Here is a 26,668-nt window from a genome sequence, read left to right as displayed (position 1 = left end):
AAGAAGCTTGGCCGTTCTGTTCTGTGGCGGCCTGCGGGCAGCTGTCCTCCCACACCTAGTGCGGCTGGGCCCTGATCCGCTCTGCTCGTGCCAATCACGCAGCGTTCTCATTTCATATATGAAATCTGGGTCATAGTCATTGGTATGAAGCGTTGTTTAGCAATTGATATTATTTCCTATACAAACGAACAGGTGGAAAAGAACGATACTATCATTTCCATCCGCTGCTAGGAACCTAACTTCAGGCATGCCCCTCGATGGTAAGCACCAGAATGAGGACTATGGGGCTGGTTGACGACTGTCACCTGCACCAGGAGCAGTGTCTGGCATACAGCAGACAATCGATAAACAATCGATAAACAGAAAGAGCATGGTACCAGATGCTATACTCCAAATCAGTTAATAAATTCATTATTCTTTAGTACCTTTATTATTATTGTTATTATTATTATTTTTTTTTTTCTTACCCAAACCAGAGGGGCATTGTGGCTCAATAGCATGTTCCAAATACCAAAAAAAAAATCGAATATCTAAACATGTTGTTAGTAAAAAAAAGCTTTACTTCCAGACACAAAGAAAAGCAGCCTAAGTGTGAATGTCAAATGTTTCTTTAGTAGGAGTCTACTTCTTATAGCCAGGGACTATTAATAGTCAAAAGGAATGGGATTTTCAGGGGGAAAAAAAAAAAAGATGGTTTTCAAAGGGAGAAAAAGAAGGTCCACTCTTTAAACCTGTAGTAAACCATTTATAGGTTTCAAAGCGACCTTCTTATTCCAAACACCCATCTGGAGAGCTGGAGAGAAGAATGTAGTCACAAAGGGAAACAAATAGTATAAACTATAAAGGAAACAGCTGAAATCAGTTTTCTGCACTACCCTTGATTAGCTATTTTCCAGTTCTAAGAGCCTGAAGCAAAAAGAACTGAAACAGCTATAAACAATGGATGCTTTGAAATAGGTTCTCTTTACATGTCATGCAAGAGGAGATGTACCACATGTCAGCAGTAAATATGCACACGGAGGGTCAACGGGAAGTGGGGACCATCTTTGGGGGAGGGGAAGAGAGACAGAAAAGGAATGGCAGGGTTGCAAGCTCTGGCTTGGAAGGGACGGATGCATTTCTTCGCTACAGAACCTCCGCCCTCTGGGTGTTTGCTAGTTCAACAACTGAGCTTGTTTAGATGGAAACCAAAAGAGGGTCAGCGGGGGTGGGGAGGAATGGGGGGGGAGAAGGTTTCCTATCATCTGTAAAATGAGAACACACAGTCACTGCTCATGGTGTTTGAGTAAACCTGTAAGGACCGCCATCACGACCTGTCTCTATAAGGAAAGAGGAGGGGCCTGAGCTAGGGGCAGAGGAGGGGGAACCCTTGTGGAAATCTGGCTAACGTGCTGCCAGGACCCACTGTACCTGGAAGCGAAAGTATGGGGTCCTAGCCCTCCCCCCGGAAACTGAATGGAAGTGTTAAAATAACGGGACATAGGACAAATGAAAGTGTCGAAAACAGCCACCATATTGTTTTCTGGGTCAACAAGAAAGAGAGAGGGAAATATCTTCGAAGAAAGGTCAAGTTCCTCCTTCCTCTGTCCCCCAGCCATTTGCCTTAGGGAGAAAGAAAAATAAGATGGAAAACTTTTGTCAGAGATCAAAAAACTCTGACTTCTAGATTTACTTTCACTTCAGGGATTGATTGGGTTTGCTCACCATGCAGAATGAGTGTTTGGTGCAAATGGGGAGTAGGGGAGCTGGTTAACTCTTTCTAGCCACTAGGATTCTTTTAGTAAATGATTATAATGCATAAAGTGGTGTCCTAGTGATCTGAAAGAATTCAGGACTTGATCTCTAGTAATAATTTACAGACTGGAAAATTGTGACCAAATAAGAACGGTCACTTACTTTAAAAAAAAAGTACTAAAAATAGCTACAACGAATGTGAGTAAGAAAGAGAAGAAATTATATGTACACTTTTTGAGCAGGCTTATAACTTTACATTTTCCTTCCATTTTTTTCTTCTTTTTAGTAAAAGAATAATTTTGTAAGTTGAAGGAAAAAAAGTAAGAGGCTAGCTAGCAAGCTGAGCTTTCAGCCTGGGAGTCATGAAGGAGAAGCAAGCAGGGGGGGGGCCGGGGGTGGACTGCATTTGAAGGTCTCAGAGAGAAAGAAGAGAAACAAGCAAGCATCTAAGAAGATGTTGTTTCCAGGCAAATGCAAAGTTAAAATGCAATGCTGAAAAGCAAGCAAAAATTCTCCCAGGCATCTGGCTGAAAGGTCTGAAAATAATTTTGGTTGAATAATTTTGCTGTTGCTATTGTTTCTTAAAGGCTATTTTTACAAAATTACAATCAGGCCTCAGGATTCCAGCCTTCCTTGTCATTTTCTCTTCTGGCCATTTTCACAATTATCAGTGATAAGGTAACAGAGTGGAAAATAGACCGTGTGCGCGCATGTGCATGGATGTGAACTCCTTATGTGGAAGTATTCTTTTTTTTTTTTTAAAGATTTTATTTATTTATTCGACAGAGATAGAGACAGCCAGCGAGAGAGGGAACACAAGCAGGGGGAGTGGGAGAGGAAGAAGCAGGCTCATAGCGGAAGAGCCCGATGTGGGGCTCGATGTGGGGCTCGATCCCAGATCGCCGGGATCACGCCCTGAGCCGAAGGCAGACGCTTAACCGCTCTGCCACCCAGGCGCCCCTATGTGGAAGTATTCTTAAAATGTCTTTGAGAATTAGACCACAAGGACCAATCAGTAATACTCACACTATTGGATGAATTTCCCTGTTGAAATAGAAAAATGTTTGGTCTGAAGAAGGCCAAGAGGGAGCCAGGGCCTTTTACCTGTATAAATTCCGTGCCACATCATCCTCGTTGACAGCATATCCCTGGGGGTCGTCGGTAAAACTGAAGCCTGTGCCCACCTGAAGGTGAAATAAATAAGCAGGTGTAAACAGAGAGAAGCACATGCCTCAGAGCCCTCCAGGAGATACCACACTGGAAGGAAATCAACCTGATTCCACAGGCCCAGCCTCTGACCTCGGATTTGTGCCTCTACCCCATGTACATTTAGCCATTGTCCCCGGTGGATGCTGCATTTCACCGTTTTCCTCTCCCCTCCTCCAAGCCCAAATAAAATATCAGCGCGGGGTGCCTGGGTGGCTCAGTCGGCTGAGCGTCCAACTCTTGGTTTCAGCTCAGATTGTGATCTCGGGGTCGTGAGATCGAGCCCTGTAGTCAGGCTCTGCGCTCAGTGCAGACTCTGCTTGGGATGCTCTCTCTTCCCCTCCCTCTGCCCCTCCAAACCCCTTGTGCTGCCTTTCTCTCTCAAACAACAAACAACAAACAAACCAACAAACCCCGCACAAATCTCTGCTCTGGGGTCAGTGGCTGAGCTGTCCTGATTCTACCATGGGGACCCTGCCAGATGTTGACTTAAGGGGGAGGAATTCACCTTTCCTGGCCCCATTACAGTATCAAAAGACCCAAAGTTGTCCCCTGTCTGAAACCTGGAGAGTGCACTGCTCTGTCCTGACAAGAAGGAACTCTCTAGGCTGGAGATAAAAGAGTGTGTGTGTGTGGGGGGGGTTGTTTTGATTTTTCATTTGTGAGAAATATGGCCACTAAGCCCCTTCACCTTCAGTAGGTAGGTTTTAAAATAAAGATTAGTTTTAAACTAATATTTCCTTATACCTAGAAGTTCCTAGACAACTAAGCTGTAAAATTAAGAAGAAGCTACCACCGATTTTGTGTCAATAATTTGTCTAAGAGATGCACCACAACTACATCTAAGCATTTTTGTTTTTGTTTTCCCCAACACACAAGGGGACAGGACATTTCATTCAACTTAGGCAGTATAAATATGCAGTTATAGTCTAGGAAAGAGGATGGTGGACAAAACTTGGTGCAAAAGTGGGGGGAAATGGGTATGTGGGACTCCTTTTTCTCCCTATTTATCTGTTCTCTCTTTGAACCATCTGGGAAGTGGGAGATATCAGAGAAATTCGTTAGGGGGTACAGATACTCTTGCAGTAGAAGCTGACCCTAAAGTTACTCCCCTATTTTGATGTTTATTGGACTCAATTTCAGAAGAACTTCCCAAGGAGAATTCCACTTCTTGTTCTGAGATGAGACACACTGTGATAAATGAGGGAGACCAGTTCTGACTTTTTAAATCTAGAACTCTGTTAGAAAGATTAGGAATTCTAATACTATATAATAACCCATGATGTGGGGAAGCCATATCATCAGCGGAAAGAAACTAATTCCTTATCTTGGCTGGTATAATGCACTGACCAGGATATTTCATAAGATTAAAAATGAGAGAAGGAGAGAAGATAGCAAGCAAAATTCCCAAACTCGGATTTAATGATACATGTTAGGAAAAACTAAATCTCAAATGTGTTTTTTAATAGATTAAATTCTATTTTAAAAAGGAAAAAAACCCTAAATCTCTATTTCCTTTCCCTCCCCATTTCCTAAATGTACTTTATAAAAAGAAAAAAGATAAGAGAGGCCCACACTGACATTTCATAAGACAGTCAGATACTCACTGGATTATCAATGTAAAGCATGGAAAGTGTGGTGGTCCAAGAAAAGTCTCTGGGACGCACTAGCAAAACAGAGAAGAGGTTTGAGACTGGGTCTTTAACAAAACATCCCACCTAGGGCCCAGCTTTGCTCAGGAGCCCAACAAGCCCACCTGTCCCCACCCTATCAATCAACTCCCGGTGTCCCTTTGACATTGCTTCCTACTCTCACAGTAGGGAATAAACACCAGCACCTTTTCCTTCTTTTGTCCTCTCCTTTACTTTTCCTGGACCTAGAGGCTTTCTACATCTAGGATGACGTTTGGAAACAAGATCCCATGCAACTGGTTCAATGGAAAAAACTCATCCGCCACCTATAGGATAAACCCATCTGTCTGATCCAATCAACCCTTCTTAACGTCTGATCCTTCTGAATCCTCTTCCTCCCAACCAATGCCAAAGAGAACAACTCCAACAGATTTGGCAGACATGCTTTTACACCTGAGTCACAGAATGGTTCACCCTCCAAATTCTGACCCAGGGAAAGTAAACAATCTCCCCCACTCCCCCAAAATGAGATGGAGGTAAACCGGGGTGACAGCCAGATGTGCCTCCTCCACTCCTTCCTCTGCCCCCACCCCCACCCGCGGCATCCTGCTTCCAGGATATCTGATCATTTATGCGACTGAACCATACAGTGTTCAGTTTGTGTGAATAATTAGGGGTATAATTCCACCCATTAGTCTCATGCAAAAGAGCTTGCCCAAAGAGTAATAGATACCAACTGTTTTCATAAGCCCAGATTGCTTGAGTCAGCAGCAGACTGCAAGAAAATAGCTTAGAACCTTTCACCTGAATTTCAAGGGAGAATGCAGCCCAGCCAGGACACTCACCCTGGTGGCTCCTCCTTCTTGGACATTCATCGCCAGACAGCTACGTCTTTATCATCTAAAACTATTACGTGATTCCTTGTGGTTCCATATACACTTTCATTTTTTCTTGGAGTAGATATAAGGTTCAGGTGAAAACTTCTCCATAGGAAAATAGAGTCCAAGCAATACTTACGCGTCATGTTACTTGTGACAAAATAAGGTCCGTGTTCCACAAAGAGTCCAAACATGGATGAACCTCCAGGCCCTCCCTGCAGCCAGAGGACCACTGGAGCAACCGTGGGGTCTACCTAAAGGGGACAAAGAAGCCAGTGACCACACACTGTCCTAAGCAGAAGAATACGCTCAAGCAACCTTATACAGATCCCGTGTCGTTCACCGCCTCAACTTCATCTCCCAAAGCCTTCCCAGACCCCAGTGACCGCTCTCCATTACAAGCCAAGGGCTGGTTATCTCTTGCCTTGAATTACTATTTGCATCATAATACCAGTATCTATCTTGCTCAGTGCAGTCTTTTCCTGCCCATAGCCAGAAAACCAGCTGAATATAGAAGTTTTGCCTCTGTATGCCCCTAGAAACCCAGTATACTGCCTAGGGCACAGTTATTATTATTATTTTTTTAGCTGTTTAAACTTGCATTTGACCAACACATTCCCATAGAGGCACAGCAAAGAATCCATCCTCCTCAGTGACAGTCTGCCCTCTTCACTGGGAGCCCAAATGGCCTTTCTGATTTGATTCACTAAGAGGGTGTTGTTCACAAGAGCGGCAGCCACTTCATTCAACACGAGGCAACTGAGAAGCGCACAGGCCTGGAGTGGTTTAGCCGGTGCAAACAACAGCAACAAAACCCCAAGCAAGGCACAAATTGATTGAGGAGACAGGGAAGAGGTAAGTAAGAAAAGGTCACTGGCAGGGTTGGGAGGACGAAAATGAGCTTCTGGCAGTAGAGTCAATACCATCAACCTCCGTGACAGAGGGTTCTTTACTTCTTTCTTATTTCTTTACATATTTGTTGAGCACCTCATATGTGTCAGGAACCAAGCTGGAAGTAGTTACAGAGCAGGGCAGTGAGTGGGGAAAAAATAACCAAAACACTTGTTCTCTTCCAGCTTACGTTTTCATGGGAAATACAGATCATAAGTAAGTGAAGGGATAAACCCGATGATTAGAGTGTGGAAAGGAAATAAAGGTGATGTTAAGAGAGTGCGAGTAAGGGTGCGCCTGGGTGGATCAGTCGGTGAAGCATCTGCCTTCGGCTCAGGTCATGATCCCAAGGTCCTGGGATCGAGCCCCACATGAGGCTCCTTGGCTCAGTGGGGAGTCTGCTTCTTTCTCTCCCTCTGCCTGCCTCTCCCGCCTGCTCGCACACTCTCTCTCTCTCTGACACATAAATAAAATCTTAAACAAAAAGAGTGGGTGAGGGCAGAAAAGAATAGTGCTTCCTTTAAACACAAGTAATTATGGAAGGACTCAGTGAGATCCTGAGCTGAATGAGACCTGAGTTCTAGAACCACCCAGCCGTGAGAGGAGCCAGGGAATGAAGCCACAGACAGAAGGAAGTGGGAGGGGAAAACCCTCACAACAGAAAAGAGCTGGATGTGAGAGCAGTGAATGACAGGCCACCCAGCCCTAAGTGAATCCTCCAGAGCAATATGGAAGGAGCTCAAAGTGGCTCCGGGGAGACTCACAGTTGGATGTGACAGTGAGCACTCACTGGGGGTCATGCTCATTTTGATGTTCGGTCAACCAGGCTCAGCAAGCAAGGATCTCATTGCTTCAGCTCAGAATGAAATCCGGCAACCCCTTGCTTAACCCAGTCACAGTGTTTCATTCAAAGGTCTGAGTGGCCTGGCTGCGTCCCACGTGGATGATGTGCGAAGGCTGTGGGCGGAGGCAGACTGACTCAAGGGGAAGTGATCTAGGACAGCACCACCAAGAACCTGGAAAAGGAGCTGAGCACAGGGTTCTAACCGTGAGGACAGATGGGGAGAGGGATTTCTCTTCTCCAGTCACCAGAATGTGACATAGTCCTTTAGCAGCTTCAGAAAGGGGACAAGGGGGCCTTGCAGAAAGAGGGGTGGTGGTAAGAACAGCTGTAAGCTGGACAAGAGCCTCTCTTTAGGGGGTTACCTTGGGGTCCATTCTCCTGCATCGAGGAATTAAATGAGATAAAATTTGTAAAGCCCTTGGAACAATGCCTAATGTCTGAAAAAGGTATAATAAGTGTAAACAATTATTACAATTAAAGAAACAGGTAGAAAAGGTAGGAGCCCGGAGTCAGCCTGGGACCTCAGATCAGCAGGGCTCTAACTCTTAAGAGTTAGCCCGGTATAATGCAGAAGTCTGTGAACTCTTGCACCAAACTGGATTCAAATCTGGGCTTTACTATCTACTAGCTGTGTGGCTTTAAGCAAGTTGCCTAAGCTCTCTGAACCTCAGTTTCCTCATCTGTAAAATAGGGATCAACAATAGTACTTACGAAAAAAAATAATAGTACCTATGCCTTGTGGTTGATGGGAGGACTCAAATTAATCTTCAAAGTCTAGTGAGTGGCATAGAGTACGTGTTCTGCACACGTTAGCTATTGCTGTAATAAAGAAACACTCGGAATTTATAGATGGTTTTCAAGTAAACGATCTATAAATGAGAGAACAGGAAAAGTGGGTTGTTGGGAGTTTCTCCTTGCTCCTTTGGCTGATATCTTCCCTGGTCGGTTTTTCACTAGTTATGCCCCCTTGCCACAAGGGTTGCAAACATCCATAAAGAATTCAAGAGACTTGTCTTATAAGTCGAAGCAGGAAATACTAAACTCAAAGACAACTTTCTAAGGCTGGTGCGGGGATGCAGGGTGAGCCCTGGATCGGTAGCCGCACAGAATCTGGTTCTACTTGACCACAAACTAGCTGTGTGACCCCGGCCCTCCGAGCCTTCCAGCCCAGTTTCCTTATCTATCAAATGGCAACAAGGCCTACTTCACAGGCATGAGACAATGTATCATGAAATGATATTGCAGACTCTGCTGGGCTGAATAAATAGAACCAGCCCCGCCCTAACCTGCCTGGCCCGAACTGTGGGTGCTTTGTTTGAATCAGTGATTTTTAGCTCCCCTCAGACCCTCCAACTCGCTCTTCAATACCACTCACCCGGACCACCGTCCACCTGTATTCACTCAGCAGGGGAGCGTACAAGAGGAGGAGAAGAAATGGCTCCCAGTGGGAGCAGTTCCGGCCTCCCCAGGGATGTGAGATCCAGGGCATCTCCCCATTCCAGGGGACACCCAGCCCCCATTTCCTTCCTAATGTGCTTCTAGAAGCCACGGTGTGCTACATGTGAGCCAGTGGTTCTCAACCTTGGCCACCTATTAAAACAGCTTTTTAAAAAATTGCTGCCTAGGCCCAAATCCCAGTGATTCCAACTCAACGGGTCAGGGGGTGAGGCGGACATGGATGTTTTTTAAAGCCCCGAAGTGGTTCTGATGTGGAGGCAGGGCTGAGAATCTGTGAGGACAAAGAAATTTGTCCTCTCCGGTGCCCAGGCCTTCTGGTCTCTGCCCTAGCCTCTCCTCGCTTTTCATGTCCCTTCCTGTGACCTGGCACAATGATGGAACTCGGGCTCTCAGAAAAATAGCCTGACCCTGAGAGGCCACCCTACAAAGTGAAGTCAAACACGACGGTGCCAAACATCTTTATTATGCAACTTTGAAGCACAGGACACTGCATTCTTGGAATGCTTCAATCATAAGAGATCGGCGTGCACACCTCCAACCTCAGCTGACCTTGCTCCTCAAACGTACTTTCCTGAAGGAGGTGAATGAGCTCAACAACCCTTGAGGAAGCCCGTTTTTAAAGAAAATGCCATGCACACATCCTTCTACTTGGATACGCCAACCAGCTTACGAACTAACGCTGCCCTTACCTGGAATGAAACACAGAAGCCAGATGCTGGGAAATAAAGGTTTATGTATTCAGTGCTAACATCCCGAGAGTTAGGTATACTAGAGCACGCAGACTTCTGTAACATGGCATGACACCCTGGTGTCATACATATAATAATAATTACATCAACAATAACGGCATGCATCTATCATGTGATAATTCGCAGGGTGATCTATTAAGCTCTCAAGTGTGAGAATGCAGTCCTCTCTCACTCTCCACCCCCAACTCAGGAAAGAATAAAAGTAAATGAAGACCTCCTCAACAAAACCACACGGCAAAACTTAAGTTCAAATGAAATAAGAAACAGTTGCTCCAATTCCTTTACAGATTCACAAAGGCCAGGGCTTTTAGAGTATTTATTATTTTGAAACTATAATTCAAAAGTGTATGGAACAAGAGAATATGGGGATTTATTTTTCTCAAAAGTTTTAGAAATTTTCCTTAAAACTTATGATGTTATAAAGAAAGCACTTATTCTTAAATAATATTTTTTTTAAGGAGGTATTAAAAAAATCCCCCTCATCCCACCCATCATGATCCTTAGAAATGATCATGGAGATGTTTAATCTTCCAGATTTTTCTCTAACTCCCCCAACACATACATATATAAATATTTTGTAGATGTCATATATGCCATGTGTGAAATACCTTTTTTTCCCCGAAAATAAGACCAGGCTATATGTAATATTCTATATTTGCTATGGTCACTTCACATGTTCTGAAAATCTTTTCATAACAGTACCTATGATCATTTAACTAAACAGGATGGCATTCTGAATTTACCACAATGTATTAACACATTTAACATTCAACACTGACAGGCACCGTTCTAAGGCGGGGGATGCAGACCAGCTTCCGCTCATAGACAGGTAGGATACTTAAGTATCAGTTATTACCAGACTGCCTAGGTTTGAATTCCAACTACCTTATTTTACAGCTGTGTGACATTGGGCAAGTTGCTTAACTTCTCTGGGTCTTAGTGTCCTCTGCTTGAAAATAGAAATGCCTATCTTCTATGGCTGTGGTACAGATTCAAAGAGTTAATACATGCACAGCACTTAGAACAGTGCCTGGCCCATGTATTTAAATGTGAGCTCTGATTATTTCTCTGGTGAGGTGGGAAGATAGGTAATAAATAAGTAATTAAATAAGTGGGTGATATGAGAGAGCAGTGGAAAGCAATTAGATTGAATACTTAAAGAAGGCGTCTGGTGAGGGGCTAACGTTTGAGCTAAGACCTGAAAGACGAATGATCCCCTACTGATAAGCATTTATACATTTAATAAAAAGAAAGCAAAATCTCTGTTAATGACCTATCGGTCCGAGTGGTGTAGTAGGAACTGGAGACGAAGAAGGGACAAAGAAATTCTAAATATAAGAGAAAGGACACAAAGGAGTCATAAATATTTAAGGGAGAAATCTCTCTACCAACAGGAGAGTGTGGGCATACTGTAGGTCCCACAAACCTGCACCTTTTGTTGGTGAACAAGAAACCAGAAGCCCTTTGAATTCTTCTGGTGACCCCTGGTGGCCAATTCATGAACCTGGACACTCCTTCCTCAGGGTTTGCTGCATAATGAAAAGCCCAAAGGGAAGTAGGTTACATATTCAGTTTTTTAGAATCCCTACAGGCGGAAGTTTCACACTGCCCACATGAGCGCGTTTCAATGTGTATTCATAGTGACGGTGAACAAATCTACCCTCTGTCTTAACAGATCAGCATTCCAAGTAAGTGAAACTCCTTCATTTGGTTTGACTTTCCGTACATAAAAGGATTCTTAGAAACACCCAGTTTCTTCTTTTCTCCTTGCTTCTAAGTGAGCACAAAGGAATCTATGTGAACAGTAATGAAACCAAACCCTCCTGCCCTAGTGTTCCCCATGCGGACATGCCCTCCGTGGTTGGTGTCCCCTCACTGAGTCCTCCTTTTCACCCCGCTCCTCATCAAACCATACCCACCTTCTGTTCTGTCCTCCCAAGCCCTCCTCTGTATTTCCTGGTAGAGATAACTTTCTAGCCAGGCTTCACACGTATCACTGAGGCAGTGAGTTGGTGTACTGGGGGATGGGAGTGGCACTAAAGACTTGCCAATTTTGGTATTCTGAAGGAATTTGATTGCATTTTACCCAGAGGACGTATTGGAGTGACCCTAGGGAATCTTAGGTATCTCAGCAAGTATTATGGCAACATTGTCTGCCAATGCCCAGGGCCGGGTACATATTTGAGCCATCCCCTTCCTCCCACCCACCCCATAAGGAACATCATACTTTGTAAGAGAAAGCAGCAACTAAACCCCTAACAGACCCAAATTGATGGTACCGCTTAAGAAGAGAAATGCAATTAGTAAATTAATTAAAGCTCCCCTCACCCTTCTATATGCAGAGGTCGATCATTTGCTTGGTTTAAGTAATGTGTTCTGTCCTAATTGAAGTCATCAGTACCCCAAGTAAATGTCTTGAAATTCCCCCAAGTAGGTTTGAATGGACTCCCATTTTGCCACACAGATCCCAGTTCAGCTGACACTTCAGCTGCTACACGAATGGTTTAATCAAGGCAGGGTTTTGTTATTTAAAGCAATGGGTTTTGTGACTAGAATGGTTAACTAGTGAAGTAAGATTTCAGTTCTACACACACACACTCTCAACGCATATAAACAACTTGCTTAAGACATTATGTGCTTCTCGGAGGAGTTTTACTTAGTGGTTGGTGTTGACCTCTTGCTCTTCCTTTGCTGTGATTGTTGCCACTGTACCATCACATGGAAAACTAACTTCCTCAAACCTTTGTTCTGTTTTGAGGCCTCCTTACATCACTACCAAGCTTGCACCAACTCTCCTTGAGCTTTGAGTCATCTCATTCATCTGAGCCAACTTATACTCCACCAGAATCTTCCCTACCTTTCTCCTTCCTAACCTTTGTACTTGGCTCTCATTCCTTCATGATAGTTGTGGCTTTTCTGTTGGTGCCTCCTGCCAGAAAGGTGGAATTTAGAATGAAGGGGGGTGTGGGGTGGCTAGTAGAGAAAGGCCTGACTTTCGCATTCTTGATACAAAGAAATGGCTGAAAAAGTTACTTTCTTCTCCACGTGAAATCAGGCACATAGAGGTTTCTGTGGTTCAAATATTTCTATGGATGGAATGATCTATAGTTTATCATTTTTAGCTACTTTCGTCTTGTTTCATCTCACCTACCTTCTATTCTTCCAGATCTCTGATGCCATCAGTACAATAACAGCAAAGAGAAGATAAACAGTGGAAGTCTGAAGACAAATGTCTATGACCTCCAAATCTTTGCTGTACGACTAATGGATCTGCAGCCTTCTGTGTTAGACATATTTTAAGAGATCTGTTCAGTCCACAAACGCTTCTCTAAGAACTGACTCTCCATTTACCAACAAAAAAGGTCCATTAGCCATGTTTATATGCCATGAAACTGCACCCTCAGCTTTAGCTGATTGGACCAAGAAAGAACACCTGACCCAAAGTGGGCCAGTCACATCTGCCCCTAGCAGAAGTGCTATTTGATCTCTGTCGATTGCAAGGTTCGAGGACAGGTAAAGGTGGAAACCGTAGGGTAGCCCTCTTCTGCCAGATACCTGGAGAAACAAAGCATGTTGATCTGCCAGGACAGAAGAATGAAGCACGGATGAGTGACCCTGAGGTTTTGGACAGAATAAGGCTGAGATAAGGAAGACTGGTTGCCCCGGCTCCTGATGCCTTTCCAGTTGACTGCACTTTCTGCCCTTGATGTCTCTGGGCAGGAAAGAAGGATTTAGAATGGGTTGGCTAGGGGTGCCTGGGTGGCTCAGTCAGTTAAGTGTCTGACTCTTGATTTCAGCTGAGGTCATAATCTCAGGGTCATGAGTTCAAGCCCCATGTTGGGCTCCATGCTGGACGTGGAGCCTGCTTAAGATTCTCTCTTTCTCTCCTCTGCCCGGTGCCACCCGCCACCACACACACTCTCTCTCTCTCAAAAAAAAATTATATTAAAATAAATAAAAAATTAAGATAAAGAATGGGTTGGCTGTATTAATTAGGGTCCAATCAGAAGACAGAAACCACATAATAATTTTAATTTTTAAATTTTCCCATTTTTAAATTTGTTATTTTTTTACATGAAAACATTCTGTTACACATTCCAGTGTGTGCTCTGGTCCCCATCCACCATGGGTATCACATCCACTCACTGCTGGGCATCTGCTTCCCTGCGAGCCACATCCTCAGTGTTGGCCAAACACCAGCATGCTGGATAGGCTTCCTGTGTCCACCATGGAACAGGGAAATTTTAAAGAAATATTCATTATAACAAGGGATAGCCATAAATATGTAAGGAGAACCCTAAAGCCTGTGCTGAGGGAAAGTGCCCATGGATGGACAAACTCATATGGTAGGGATGGGGCTCTTCCCAAGGCTGTGGTCTAGACGTCACTGGAGAAGGGGTGATTGTACCCTCTGGGTGGCTGAGAAGTTCACTGGGTTGCCTGGCTCACTATTGGCCAACAATCCCTAAGCAAGTAGGAAAGGCCTCCAGGGAGAAGTGGTCTGTGTCTGGTGGGGGAGTCCACTTGTTTGAGGGCACAGTGTCCATACTGGGAGTGCTATAGGAAACTAGCCTTGGGTGCAGGGGGTCAAGGCTGGTGGGAGGGCTGCAGAGAAGTGGCTTAGGGAACCTAGGGAACCGGCTCACTGGAAAGTATGGGATGTACTGGGATGTATGGTGTTCATGTTGAAGAAGCTGCAGCCAGGTGGTCACTGGGTCGGAGCCAGGACTGTAAGCTTGCTGAGGGTCTTCGTGGTCTGGGAGCCCAGCGAGAGCAGGGCACTACTGGATGTCCCCACACATGCACTGCTGACAGACTGGACAGCAGGGCCAAGAGAAAGCAAAACACAGGACAAGGGAACAGGAAGAGAAGCCAACGTCCTCCTGCAATGTCCCTCCAGCACCCTCTACTGACAAAGCTTAATATCATGCTTGCTAACAGGAAAAAATGTTCATAGCTCTGGCATCTTGGAGCAAGTGAAAGGACAGAACTGGAGCTAGTTCTAGTGGTCAAAAGATATCACGGTCACAGCCTAAAAGTACATGAGAAGAGGCTATAGTCGTTATCTCATGCTGTATAACATGTATCCAAAACTTAGTGGCTTAAGACAACAGTAATCAATTATTCTCCCGTGCTTTCTGCGGGTCAGGAATTTGGGGCTCTCTGGCTGGACAGTTCTGGCTCCGGGTGTCTCATGAAATTACAGTTAAGATATCAGCCGTGAGGGGCGCCTGGGTGGCACAGCGGTTAAGCGTCTGCCTTTGGCTCAGGGCGTGATCCCGGAGTTCTGGGATCGAGCCCCACGTCAGGCTCTTCCGCTATGAGCCTGCTTCTTCCTCTCCCACTCCCCCTGCTTGTGTTCCCGCTCTCGCTGGCTGTCTCTCTCTCTGTCGAATAAATAAATAAAATCTTAAAAAAAAAAAAAAAGATATCAGCCGTGACTGCAGTCCTCTGACTTGGGCTGGGTGAACATCATCCGACGTTGGTGCTGACTGGTGGGTGAGGACTCACTTTCTCCCCATACAGGTTTACCCACAGGGTTGTTTTAGTGTCCTTCCAATGGCATCTGGCTTCCCTCAGGGTGAGTGATCCACGAGACCAAGGCGGAAGTAGCACTGCCCTTGATAGTAGCCTTGGAGGTAAGCCACCCACCATCCCTTCTTCTATAGCGCATTGTTCACAAAGGCCGGCCTTGATTCAATATGGCAGGGGACTACACAGGAGCATGGCTACAGGAAACAGAGGTCACTCCTGGAGTCTGGGTACCTCACCCTATCCCAGCCTTGCCGACTCCTCAATATGACATTGATCTTCCTCAGTCACCAGATAGATATTCAGATTCCAGGAATCCCAGCCATTCCCCTTGGCCTGAGGAGCAAGATGGGGCCCACAGTAGAGGGGCCACAGGCCTACCTCTAAATGTCTCTGGTTTGGACTCCATTTGAGGCAAATAATCCAACAAATCCTCTATATTCCTATATTCCTAAGACAAAGTCAAATATGGGGTATCTTTTCTCAGTGGGAAGAATTCTAATTATAAAAATAGTCATCTCTGTGCCTTTTTATCTTCTTAAATGTGGAAAACCCCAGGTTTGCGTTGTAATTTCTTTACCAAGTAGCAATTAAGCTACACTCTTCGCTGGGTTCAGTGACTTCCGTTTGGAACTGCCTCCTGTTTTTGGTCTTCTTTAATCTCCCACATGGCGACTGGTTTAGTTCTGCACAGTCTTTGTATTAATAACAGGAAAACTAATAATGATAAACATGATGATAATGAAATAATGGCAACAGAAACTCTCCTTATTACATGTCAGGCGCCAGTCTAAGGCTTTCCCACATTCTCTCACTTGTCTCAAAACTGCTGTCAAGTAGGTATCCCGATCCTCACACTTGGCACATGTGAACCAAGGTTTTGTGCAAGCTTGACTAACTCAAGAGCTATCATGCTAATGACTGGAGTCTAGCACCTTCCCTTGTCAGTTTTTCTCAGGATCAACATACAATGATCAAGAGCAAAGATTTCTCGTCAGAGGCCTAGTTTTAAATTCACGTTCTGCCAATTTCTAGTTGGGCAATTTGGGGCTAATTATTTAATCTCTGTAATCCTCTTCATCTATTAAACGAAGATAATAATTCCTTCTTCATGCGCTTATTGTAAGGATTAAAGAAGAAAATGCACAGCGCTTAGCACATAGTCAATGTTCAATTAACAGTCGTTAAAATTGTGACATGTTTATTGGCTTCATTATACTTTTTCTCCCGTGAAATAAAATGCCTATTATTTCTCTTGCACATTGCATTCCCACTGCACACCAATTTCCAGCTCTAGAATCCATTACACACTGATTTGTATACAATAACAGGGGAGTCTCACAGAAATAACAGGAAGACAAAACTAATCTGAGAAACAGCAACCCACCCAAAAAATACTCGGAGGATATTACAACTGGGGCATCCTTCCTGGATCTCTTATTTTCTCTACCTTCAATTTTTGTAAAGGGTCATTTCTCTCCTGATGATAATATCCACTGCTTTCCTGTGACAGGCAACGAACTAATCTTTCTGCCGAATGAAAGGAACTCTTCCGCTGGCTGGGGCATCACCACTTCTCCTGCTTTCTCTTCTTCACCCACTCTGGCCTGTTTCATAATTTATAGCCCGACTGGCTTGGCAGGAATGGTTGCTCTGGGTCAGATGCCAGTCTGAGTGTGGGCTCCCCAGGTAAGGCGGGCTCAGGGCCATCTATCCTGGCTGCCACATGGTGATGCTTATCAGGGGTACCAGCTTCTTATCCTGCCTGTTTCTCCCCTGAAGCTGAGCCTGTCACTTCCAATAGAACACACTTATTCAAGCATTTTCTTTCCTGTTGTGACGGCCTCGAGTTTAAGTCTTCTGGGATCACCTTAGAATGTGTTTCAGGCTATAGTCCAGGGCCCCAAAGAGCATAATCTGGCCAAGGGATGCGGAGGTAGGTCTTCATTAAATGAAGGGGGGGGGGACCCCAACAGCCCAGTCACTGTTTAATGCAGTGAGGGTTCGGATGTCAGTCTGGCAACTAGGAGAGGGGACAGAATCTCAGCCCATTTACCTGACCGGCTTTCTAGTCCCGCTGCACCACCTATGTTCCAGAAGAAACTGTACCCCTGCTCAGAGGCAAGTGAAGAAAAGAAAGGACTGAGTCTTTGTTTTGTTTTCATTTGACCACTTCCCTCACCATTAATTCCTGTTTTCACAAATCTGGGTTTTACCATTGGAGATTCAACATGCAGAAGTCAGTGGGGGAACTTCCTCGTATTAGAAACAGCCACTAAAGCAGAAGAGAAAGTCAGAAATGGGGTTTCTCGGGACCAAGGGAGACAGAGAGCTCAGGGGAGATGGAGCCCCAGCAGACCTTAGGGGAACACCGAGCAGGGTGAGGAAAGCTGACCCCCAGGCTACACTCCCCTCTTCAGGCCCACATGCCAGCCCTCACTCAGGTGGCTGCATGGGACAATACACCACCCCCATGTGTACCAGTTTAGCTGCAAGAGGTGTTTCTTTCTGGACAAAGGGGTGTGGATCACATTGGGTCCAGAAGCACTAACCACAGGACAGTGGTCTGTAGGCTGGAACCATGGTCTCTCAGTGTGGTCCACCTGGTAATTCTACAACTTGCTGGCCTCTCCCAGCTTACAAGTCAATTTCTGGGAAAATTTGGAGATAATTCTTAGCTACAATAAACTGTGAGAATCACTGAGAGAGAACATACTAAGAATGATAAATCTAGGCAAATTTTTCAAGTACTTGGCACAGAATAAGGGCCCCCCACAAAGGTGTCCACGTCCAAATCCCCAGATCCTTTGAATAGGTTAAGCCACATGGTAACTGGGAATTAAGGTAGCTGATGGGATTTGGGTTGTTAGTCAACTGACCTTACAATATGGAGATTACCCTCGGCTATCCAGTAGGCCCAATGCAATCACAAGGGTCCTTAAATGTAAAAAAGGGCAACAGAAGACAAGAGTCAAAGAAGGTGATGTGACCACGCAGTACCGCCAGGGTGATGCAATGTGAGAAGGATTCAGCCTTCTCGCCATGTAGGCTGTGAAGACGGAGGAAGGAGCCATGAGGCAAGGAGTGTGAGAAGCTTCTAGAAAATGCAAAAGGCAAGGAAACAGATCCTCCCCGAGAGCCTCCAGGACCATAGATCTGCCGACACCTTAATTTTAGCTCAGTGAGGCCTATGTCAGACTTCTTACCTGCAGAACTCTGAAATAATAAGATTGTGTTGTTTAAACCATAGCAGCAATACAGAACTAATACAAAGGGGTTCATGACAAATGCTTACATTCAATGATACTAAAAGGTATGATATCAAAAATGTACATTCATAGTGTGGTTTCTGAAAGGCATTAAGTTTAAGGGATTTCCAAGACCACACACAAAAATATTTCCACCTGTTAGAATGAGGTCATGTTGCTAGGCGTAATTTATACCAATTCTGTTTAAGACAGTTGTACTGGACATTTGGATATTTCCCTCCCTGCTTCTGAAGGTCCATTCTCTCCTATGCTCTGTGCCCTGGTAGACAGAGCTCCAAGGACTGGACTCCAGTTGGGTTCCACCAATGGGAGGCAGCAGCAGGAGTCCAGAGGGCACTTGGGTGCCAACAAGGCACCTATACAACCCTGAAGGTGAGAACTCTCCTTTAATTTTGTGCTCCGAGCACCTCACTTACACACTCAAGAGTAACACCAAAGAAGAAGTAAACTGCGTAGGGCCCAGGAAAGTCTTCCCAGAGTAGGTGACAGCCTGAAGACTACTATGAGCCCAACCAAAAAGCGTCTGGAATTCCTCACCAACTCCTACATGCTTCCTCCCACCCACAACTACGTGGTCAACTATGGCAGAGGCCATGGTTGAGAAAGCAGAAGTGAGAAGTCAAGAAAATACAACCCAATCGTACCAACAAGAGCAATTTAATTTGAAAACTACCCTAGAGTAAACAATTTCATATATGCAACACTGCTATATGCAAATCGCACGCAAATATAAATACTACCCTCCCTAGGGATAGTTTTTTCTTTGTTCTCTCTGGTTTCTAAACCAAATCCAATTTGGAAAATAAAAATAGAAAATTATCCTGTGGTGGGATAAATTTTATTTATGCATCTCATCCCCTCTACCAATATCCACCCCCCAAACAGTACCCATGAGCCTAAAGTGATTTGTTCATACTGAAGAATTGTGTGACATCACCACCATGCACTAAGTAGGATTGGTGAAGTATAAGAACATACCCAGCTGTGTATGTGTATGGACCTGAAAAGGTGAGTGATCCGTCTTCTAGGACATCAGTCCTAAATCAGCTGTCCTCCCTACCCGTTCCCGCAAAGTCTTCCAGAATAAGTTCATTTCTCTCTCTTCTGTGTCCCCACAGAGTACTACTCAGTGGATACTGGATGCATGAAGGGGTGAGTACAAAAATAAGAACTGGTACTGCGAAGTCAATGGATTGAGCAGCCATAAAGTCCACCGTCACTTAACCTTAGACATGTGCCACCTGTGCATTTTGGGAATCTCCCCAGTCCTTATCATCCTTTGGCTGCCTACTGCCCATCCTCGCCCAAGGTATTTTTAGAACAAAACAACAACAGAATGATTTAAGGAGACTGTGGCAGGAAGAAGGTGGTAATGTGAATATTCTGCACAAGGCTGCAAGGAATTTAAGAGTTGGACCTTCCCTGCAAACATTTGTTTCCTGCACATAAACAGGAACACCACACAGATTCACTGGCACTTATTTTTAGAAAAAAAAATCTAAAAGATGCAAAAAAAAAAAAAAAAAAAAAAGTACATTGTTTGCAGGCTAACATGTCTTCCCTGGGACAGCATCCTGAGGGTTAGTGTCCTGTGGGGGTGCTCACACAGGCCTACCTGAGCCGGGAAGAACCAGAAGAAGAGGTTGCTGTTGTAGGTCTTATTCACGGTGAGGTAGCCAGCATAACTCTTCACATTCGACCCTGGGAAAGGAGGGACCAAACTCTTCCTTTTTCCTAGTGGAAGAAAAAATTTCCCCAAGGATTAGAGAAATAATACAGTGTTAGCCATCTCCATCTCGGCCCGTCTTCTTCCTCCCTGGGGCCAGGTCCGGAATGGAGTGATCAGAAAGGCTACCAGGGGACTGGCACAAAGGTACTTACTGTAGCAAATTCCAGCCCACCCTGGTCCATTCCACACATTCGACATTCGTAACTTAGCCAAGGACAAGTGACATTTTTAACTTTTTTTTTTTTTTGTCCCTAAATATGAGCTATAATAACATTTTTTTTTATAAGAAAAAAATCACCTATTCTCAGCTCCACTCTAAATACCATGGTATTCACATTTGGGCCACTGGGAAGGCCAGGGCAGAAGTCACCCAATCCCAAAACATGAGGCAGTTGCAAGAGAAACAACGTAGCTAAGTAGCTCTCAGCCTCCGGAAGGCCTATATTCTCCACACTCTCCTTATCATGAAAGCAAAAGGCCTGCCACTTCCATTAAGGGAAACGGGCTGACGCATGTGGGCAGCGGGGAAGGCTCGGGAGGGCAGGGTGGGGCAGCCAGTGAGACTAAGGGTGACCTCGTGGCTACTCAGAGGAAGCCAAATAGGACAACAGGATAGTTGCAGAGGGCAGAGGTTGTGGCTTTTTTATGGCACCAAAGGGACAGGGAGGTGGAAAGAGGGACTGCTCAGATAGCTTGAGGACACCTAGAAGTAAATAAAATTAAGAGGAGCAGACACTTTGTTTTTTTAAGATTTTATTTATTTGTTTGGGAGTGAGAGAGTGTGAGCTAGGGGAAGAGCAGAGGGAGAGGGACAAGCAAACTCCACGCTGAGCACAGAGCCCCACAGACACAGGGCTCAATCCCAGGACCCTGAGATCAGGACCTGAGCCAAAACCAAGAGTCAGACGCTGAACTGACTGAGCCACCCAGGTGCCCCTAAAGGAGCTAACACTTTAAGGCAACAGTACTGAGGGCTTTATGTTACGTAGTAGGTATAATTATTGTCCACACTTTACAGATGAACTGAAGCTCAGAGAGGGTAAGTAACTTGCCGAAGGTCACACAGCTAGTAAACGAGAGCTGGGATGCAAACCCAGTGGTCAGGCTGCAGAATCTGCTCCTTCGCCCACCCTGCGATGCTGCTTCTCCACCAGAGAGTTAGTCGGAAAGTATGGGTGCCAGGGAGCAGAAGGAGGAGCAGTGATTAGGAAATGAATGAAGAAGAAATAAGAAAGAGATGGCAGGGTGTAAGGGGAACTGAAAGAGGGGTCTGGGTGAAGAGAGGTTCCTTAGTGGTGACAAAGCAAGTGTCCCCAGTAAAAACTAATGGTTCCAGAAAGGCTATTTATATCTGCCACATATTAAGGTGGAGACTGGTTAGCAGAGAGGAATAGGTCAGGTAGCTTGGTCCTTCACCCATGCCACCAACTGAAGATGCCTTTAGTGGGGTGCTGGAGCCCATAGGCTCTGGAGTGCTGTTAGCCTCCCTTCCCAACTTGGCATTCAGCAACATCACTGCTAGCATGCAATGAACCATGGTAAGAATGTTTATATTCTGGGATGGGTGCTGCAAATCAGGGCCCTGCCCCCCAGAGCTACTTGTGAAACTTACCAGCACACCATGGCATCCGGGGCTGCAAGTTCCTCTTTTAAACAATGAATCTGCCTGCTGCAAGGGAAACTCTCACCTAGACAGCACCGTTCCCTTCCCTTCGTACTTTCCTTCGTACTTTGCTGATCTTTGTGCTGCCACTGACCGGCCCTGTGGTCCTTTGGGCAGTCATTTCACATGTCTGTGCTTCAGTTTCTCATCTGTGTAAGGTGGATGACCTCATGGGTCAATGAGAGCAAGAGTCCATGCACCCACAACCTTTAGAAAAGAAGCTGGCTCATAGGGAGCATGGCTATCGTTAACCTGGGAAATGCACCTGCTCATTAGGAACAGGAAGCAACCAGGAGCAGAGGAGATGGTGGGACGAAGGCAGGGTTTCAACGGCAGTTTCCAGAAGGTCCTGCTAAGCTAGCAGAACAGGAAGAACATGGGTTTCTGAATCAGGCAGACCTAGGTTTGCAATTCTGACCAGTCTCCCCGACAAGTTGCTTTATCTCTCTGAGTCTCTCTTTCCTCTTGTGCAAAATGTGGATACTGATTTCCTCCCCCACCCCCACCCTGGGCTTTCTGCAAGGATCAAATGAAGAAAGCTGCACATAAAATGAGGGCTCAGGCAAGGGAAGAGAAGATTATCACTAGCCCATGGGCCACCCCAGCTGCAGTCTGGAAGACTTTGCTTTTTTCTGGCTTACTCCGGTTCCCCCAGGGAAGATTGCATAATTCATTCCAGTTTCTCTAGCTCTTCCCAAAGGGACCTATCCTTCCCTGCCAGAAAAAGGCAAAGAAAAAAGAAAGGGAGAGGAGCATTTTAAGAAAAGGAAAAGGGAAATGTTTGGGGAAAGTGCTATGTGCCAGCCCTCCTCCCAGCCTACACCCTTCCCCCCAGCAGCCTTGCTTCCCTCCACCCTTCTTTGCTTCCGCTCTCAATCAAACCAAAGAAGGATCACCCTCCAGGGCTGGGCAGCCTTTCAAAACTTTTTTTTCTTTTTTCTTTCTTTCTTTTTTTTTTTTTTTTTGCCACTTAAAAAATTGAGATATAATGGACATGTAACATTATATTAGTTTCAGATGTACAACCTAACCATATGATATTTATGTATATTGTGAAGTGGTCACCACAATGTCTAGTAAACACCCACCACCATACATAGTTACAATTTTTTTCTTTTAATGAGAACTTTTAAGATCTATTCTCTTAGCAACTTTCAGATATACAATACAGTATTGTAAACTATAGTCACTATGCTGTACATTATCATACCCCCAGGACTTAATTTCTTTTCTAACTGGAATTTTGTACCTAAAACACTTTTGACATATTTTCCCTCAAACTATTAATCTTCTCCAAATCAGAGAACCCCCAAAAAGGGGAGTGAGAACTGAAGATGGAGGGGTTGGGGATAAGTGAGATGTGAATCACAGAGAGGTAAGCGAGCAGGAGAGGATTCGAGAAAGAAGACAGAGAAAAATGAGAAAGATCGAAGTAGGATGAGAAAAAGGAAATATGTAATAGAAAGGAGCTGGAGGGAATGGAAGATGGGAGAGCGATGATTGAATCAATCTATCTCTCTGAGGCCAGCCTAGCACAAGGTCCGCCGGCTGCTCTGAAAATGATTCCAGGGCTCCTCCAGCCCTCCTTCACTGAGGGTTCCAAAGATGTTTGTCTGCTACCTTTTACATATTCAGGAGCATTTCCTGCTTTCCCTTCTAGATCAGGGGCTACTGGAAAGCAGGGAAATGGTCTTGTTTATCTTTGCACCCACGGGGATGCCGATTTAAGAACTTAAATACATTCAATATACACTTTTTAATGAATGTTAGCGAATGGATGAACGAATTAATAAACTAAAACCCATCACACTGACAATACACTAGGATTAGCGTATTTCTACAAAAACCTTCTAAGGAAGGCAGGCCTTATTTAGATCTTAAAAATTTAGAAGAACTTTTCCCTGGCTCACAAAAAAGTGTTTCACCCCATTTCAATTTTTAAGTTTCCTTTAATGAAATCATGGTAAAATAATTAAAAGTTCTTTCAACTAAAACGATAGTTCATATTTTCAAATGTTTGGTTCATTCTTCCAGAGCCTATTAATGGAATGTGGAAAATAAACTCCCAAGATGTAGGAGTTTCTTACTTCCTGGAACCATGACTCACAATACAAATGTTCAAAACAGTTAAAAAAAGGAAAAGGTTTTCTTTGAAGTGATTTCACTTCCTCCGTATTATTTACTGCAGTCACCAATGTTTGTGATACTAACACTTTGAAAAAGATCGGGGTGTAACCAAAGAAGAACTTGAACCAGCTAATCAGGAGGCATATTACATTCACAAAGACTCCAGTACGGGACAAGACAGTGCCAGACCATAAGTGATAATGAAGACCTGATAACAAAATACTCTAATTTTAAAGTTTGTGAAAAGGCAGTGTCTGTAGATATTTTTAAATTTGCCTTCTTTATTCGTTTTGCTTCCAGGGTTTATTCTAGCTGCAGAGAAAGCAAACATGCAATTACAATTACACAAAACTAAACCAGCTAATTGGGAGATTAAATAAAAAATTCCCTTGTCTTTTTGTGAATTACTATTTATCTCAAGAATGTTCCATTGCGGGGGCGCCTGGGTGGCACAGCGGTTAAGCGTCTGCCTTCGGCTCAGGGCGTGATCCTGGCGTTACGGGATCGAGCCCCACATCAGGCTCCTCTGCTATGAGCCTGCTTCTTCCTCTCCCACTCCCCCTGCTTGTGTTCCCTCTCTCGCTGGCTATCTCTATCCTGTCGAACAAATAAATAAAATCTTTAAAAAAAAAAAAAAAAGAATGTTCCATTGCAATACTAAGACTCACGTTCCTAAGGTTCTGACAGGCTCAATAAACAAAAGGGATTTAGGAGAATGAGCTGACCATCTGTCCAGAGTTTCCTGAGCTTTCAGTAAAGCGGATGAATAAAATTATCCTTAATTATGTTGTCACAACTACATTTTTAATACCCAGATGTACCAGGTTTTGGATCAGCCACTTAAAATTCCATTCAAAAATTTTGATGGTGTAAAAGAACTTTAGAAAGTGACATTACATCAGCTTTACTGTTTTAGATGTTGTCGCTCATCAGATGGAGATCCATCAGACTTGGCACAGAAGGACAGAGGATGAAAACTACCTCCCCCAGGAGCTTCCTCTGCTACTGAGGATGACCACAACGGTGAAATGCTTATAGGCAACAAGTACAGGAATGGGAGGGATGTGGATGGTCTCTCGGATGGGCTCCTCCATATTCTTTTCACTTGGTTCTTCCAGATGCATGACACAGACACACCACCACGGGCACTTTCACCAAATGCCTCTGTTGGAACTGCTCCTCAGTACACACATGTCCTTCTTTATCTGCCCAAATCTCACCTAGCGCCTTCAAGTCTGGATCTAGTCACACAGCACAGTGGCTCATACCTCGGGTTCTGGAGTCCGCAGAGATAGGTTTTAATTCCATCTCTGTCACTTACTATCTTTAAATGGCCCTCACCAAGATAGTTAATTTTTCTAGGCCTCAGTTTTCTTATCTGTGAAATGGGAACAATAAGTATGTCTTCTTCATTAGGGTTGCTCTGAGGATTAAATTAGCTAAGGTGTGGGTAACACCCATGTCTGGCACATATTCGGGTTTAAAACTTAAATCGTATAAATATTTATTGAGTGCCTATTACTTATAGAAACTATGCTCGGGGGGAGGGTGCCTGGATGGCTCAGTCAGTTAAGCATCTGCCTTCAGCTCAGATCGCACATCAGGCTCCCTGCTCAGTGGGGAGTCTGCTTCTCCCTCTCCCTCTGTCTGCTGCTACCCCTGCTTGTGCTCTCTCTCTGTCAAATGGATGGATAAAATCTCGAAAGAAAGAAAGAAAGAAAGAAAGAAAGAAAGAAAGAAAGAAAGAAAGAAAGAAAGAAAGAAAGAATTTTTACTAAGTATTAGCCATTTGCCATTTTGACTACTACACTATTACTATTCTCTGGACTACACCAACCAAAAGGATAGTTTCCCTCTCAAAATTTCCAGCATTCCTGCCTCAAATGTGATACTTCAATGTTTTAGTACTCACTGCTTTATGTCTTGTTTCATGTGTGTGCATCTTGGGGCGCCTAGGTGGCTCAGTCAGTTAAGCGTCTGCCTTTGGCTCAGGTCATGATCCCAGGATCCTGGGATCGAGTCCTGCATCAGACTCCTTGCTCAGCAACCTTTCCCTCTGTCCCTCCCCCACCTCATGTGCCCGCACTCTCTCTCTCTCAAATAAATAAATAAAATCTTAAAAAAAAAAAAAAGAAGAAGAGCACAAGAGTCTTAAACAAAGGGAAATAAATTATAGTAGGCATATCACAGAGAGATGTCAGAAAATTTGAGTCCTAAACACATCTCTGGTACTCTTATCTGCATTTCCTTGGGCAAGTCACGTAAGGTATTGGAGTCTCGAAGTCCTCGTCTGTGGATTGGTAGGGTTGGTTCTGAGTATTCAACTCCTTTTCAGCTCTAAACTGAATGATTTGCTTTGATTTATTGTTGATGAACATAATCTAAGTCATCAGTACCCACTTCTTAAAGAAGCCACAATGCGCGCATGTGATCCATTTTGGTAGCTTTGGATGATATTCTGTGTCTTCATATTTGCCTAGTGAAATGAGCCTGTACCACTGGGATACCATCTTTTCATGACTTTTCCACATTAAGTAAAAATGAGTCTTTTTAAAAAAAGGACTGACTACATTCTCTGACTACATCATCGAATGTACACTAGCGTCCACTGACCACATTATCAAAGTTTTTCACCTTTTCTTAGAAAAGAGATAGTGAGACATGGAGTCAATGTGTATGTCAGAAAAAGACATATGACCAGGACTCAAATGCACCCTTAAGATACAAGAATGTGTTGGTTTTAAAGCAAATAAAACAAACAAACAAACAAAAATATATGACATCCTATTAGCTATGAGAATATTTCAAATGAAGAAAAGTTGCTTTATTTTAATACTTCTTTATGGAGTCCATACACTTATTTTTGATCTGTAAAATGATTATTTCCTTAAAATATCCAGGATCACTTTCACACGTTCTCATGCTATCAACCAACCTACCAGCCTCACAGCCATTAA

The 26,668-nt window shown here is 44.3% G+C and overlaps 1 protein-coding gene across 3 annotated transcripts in view; it reads right to left on the bottom strand.

Moving 5' to 3' along the window:
* The window catches only part of CPVL (carboxypeptidase vitellogenic like), a 127,207-nt gene that overhangs the window by 77,315 nt on the left and 23,224 nt on the right, over positions 1–26,668 (bottom strand). The window contains exons 1-5 of one of the 3 annotated variants that reach the window (XM_008686446.2): positions 20,074–20,376; positions 19,808–19,926; positions 5,589–5,703; positions 4,548–4,606; positions 2,839–2,918 (exon numbers count right to left, since the gene is read on the bottom strand). In XM_008686446.2, coding sequence (XP_008684668.1) covers positions 2,839–2,918; positions 4,548–4,606; positions 5,589–5,703; positions 19,808–19,926; positions 20,074–20,119 — 419 coding nt within the window. In that variant the 5' untranslated portion in view covers positions 20,120–20,376. Of the gene's footprint in view, positions 1–2,838; positions 2,919–4,547; positions 4,607–5,588; positions 5,704–7,104; positions 7,259–19,807; positions 19,927–20,073; positions 20,377–26,668 lie in introns of those variants that run through there. The other 2 variants (XM_008686445.2, XM_008686447.2) reach the window with 2 other exon arrangements.

Source organism: Ursus maritimus, unplaced genomic scaffold (genome assembly GCF_017311325.1).
Source record: "Ursus maritimus isolate PB19 unplaced genomic scaffold, ASM1731132v1 scaffold_3, whole genome shotgun sequence".
NCBI classification, from domain to species: Eukaryota; Metazoa; Chordata; class Mammalia; order Carnivora; family Ursidae; genus Ursus; species Ursus maritimus.
Note: the sequence above shows the minus strand (reverse complement) of the source record. Positions and strands in the feature narration are given on the sequence as shown.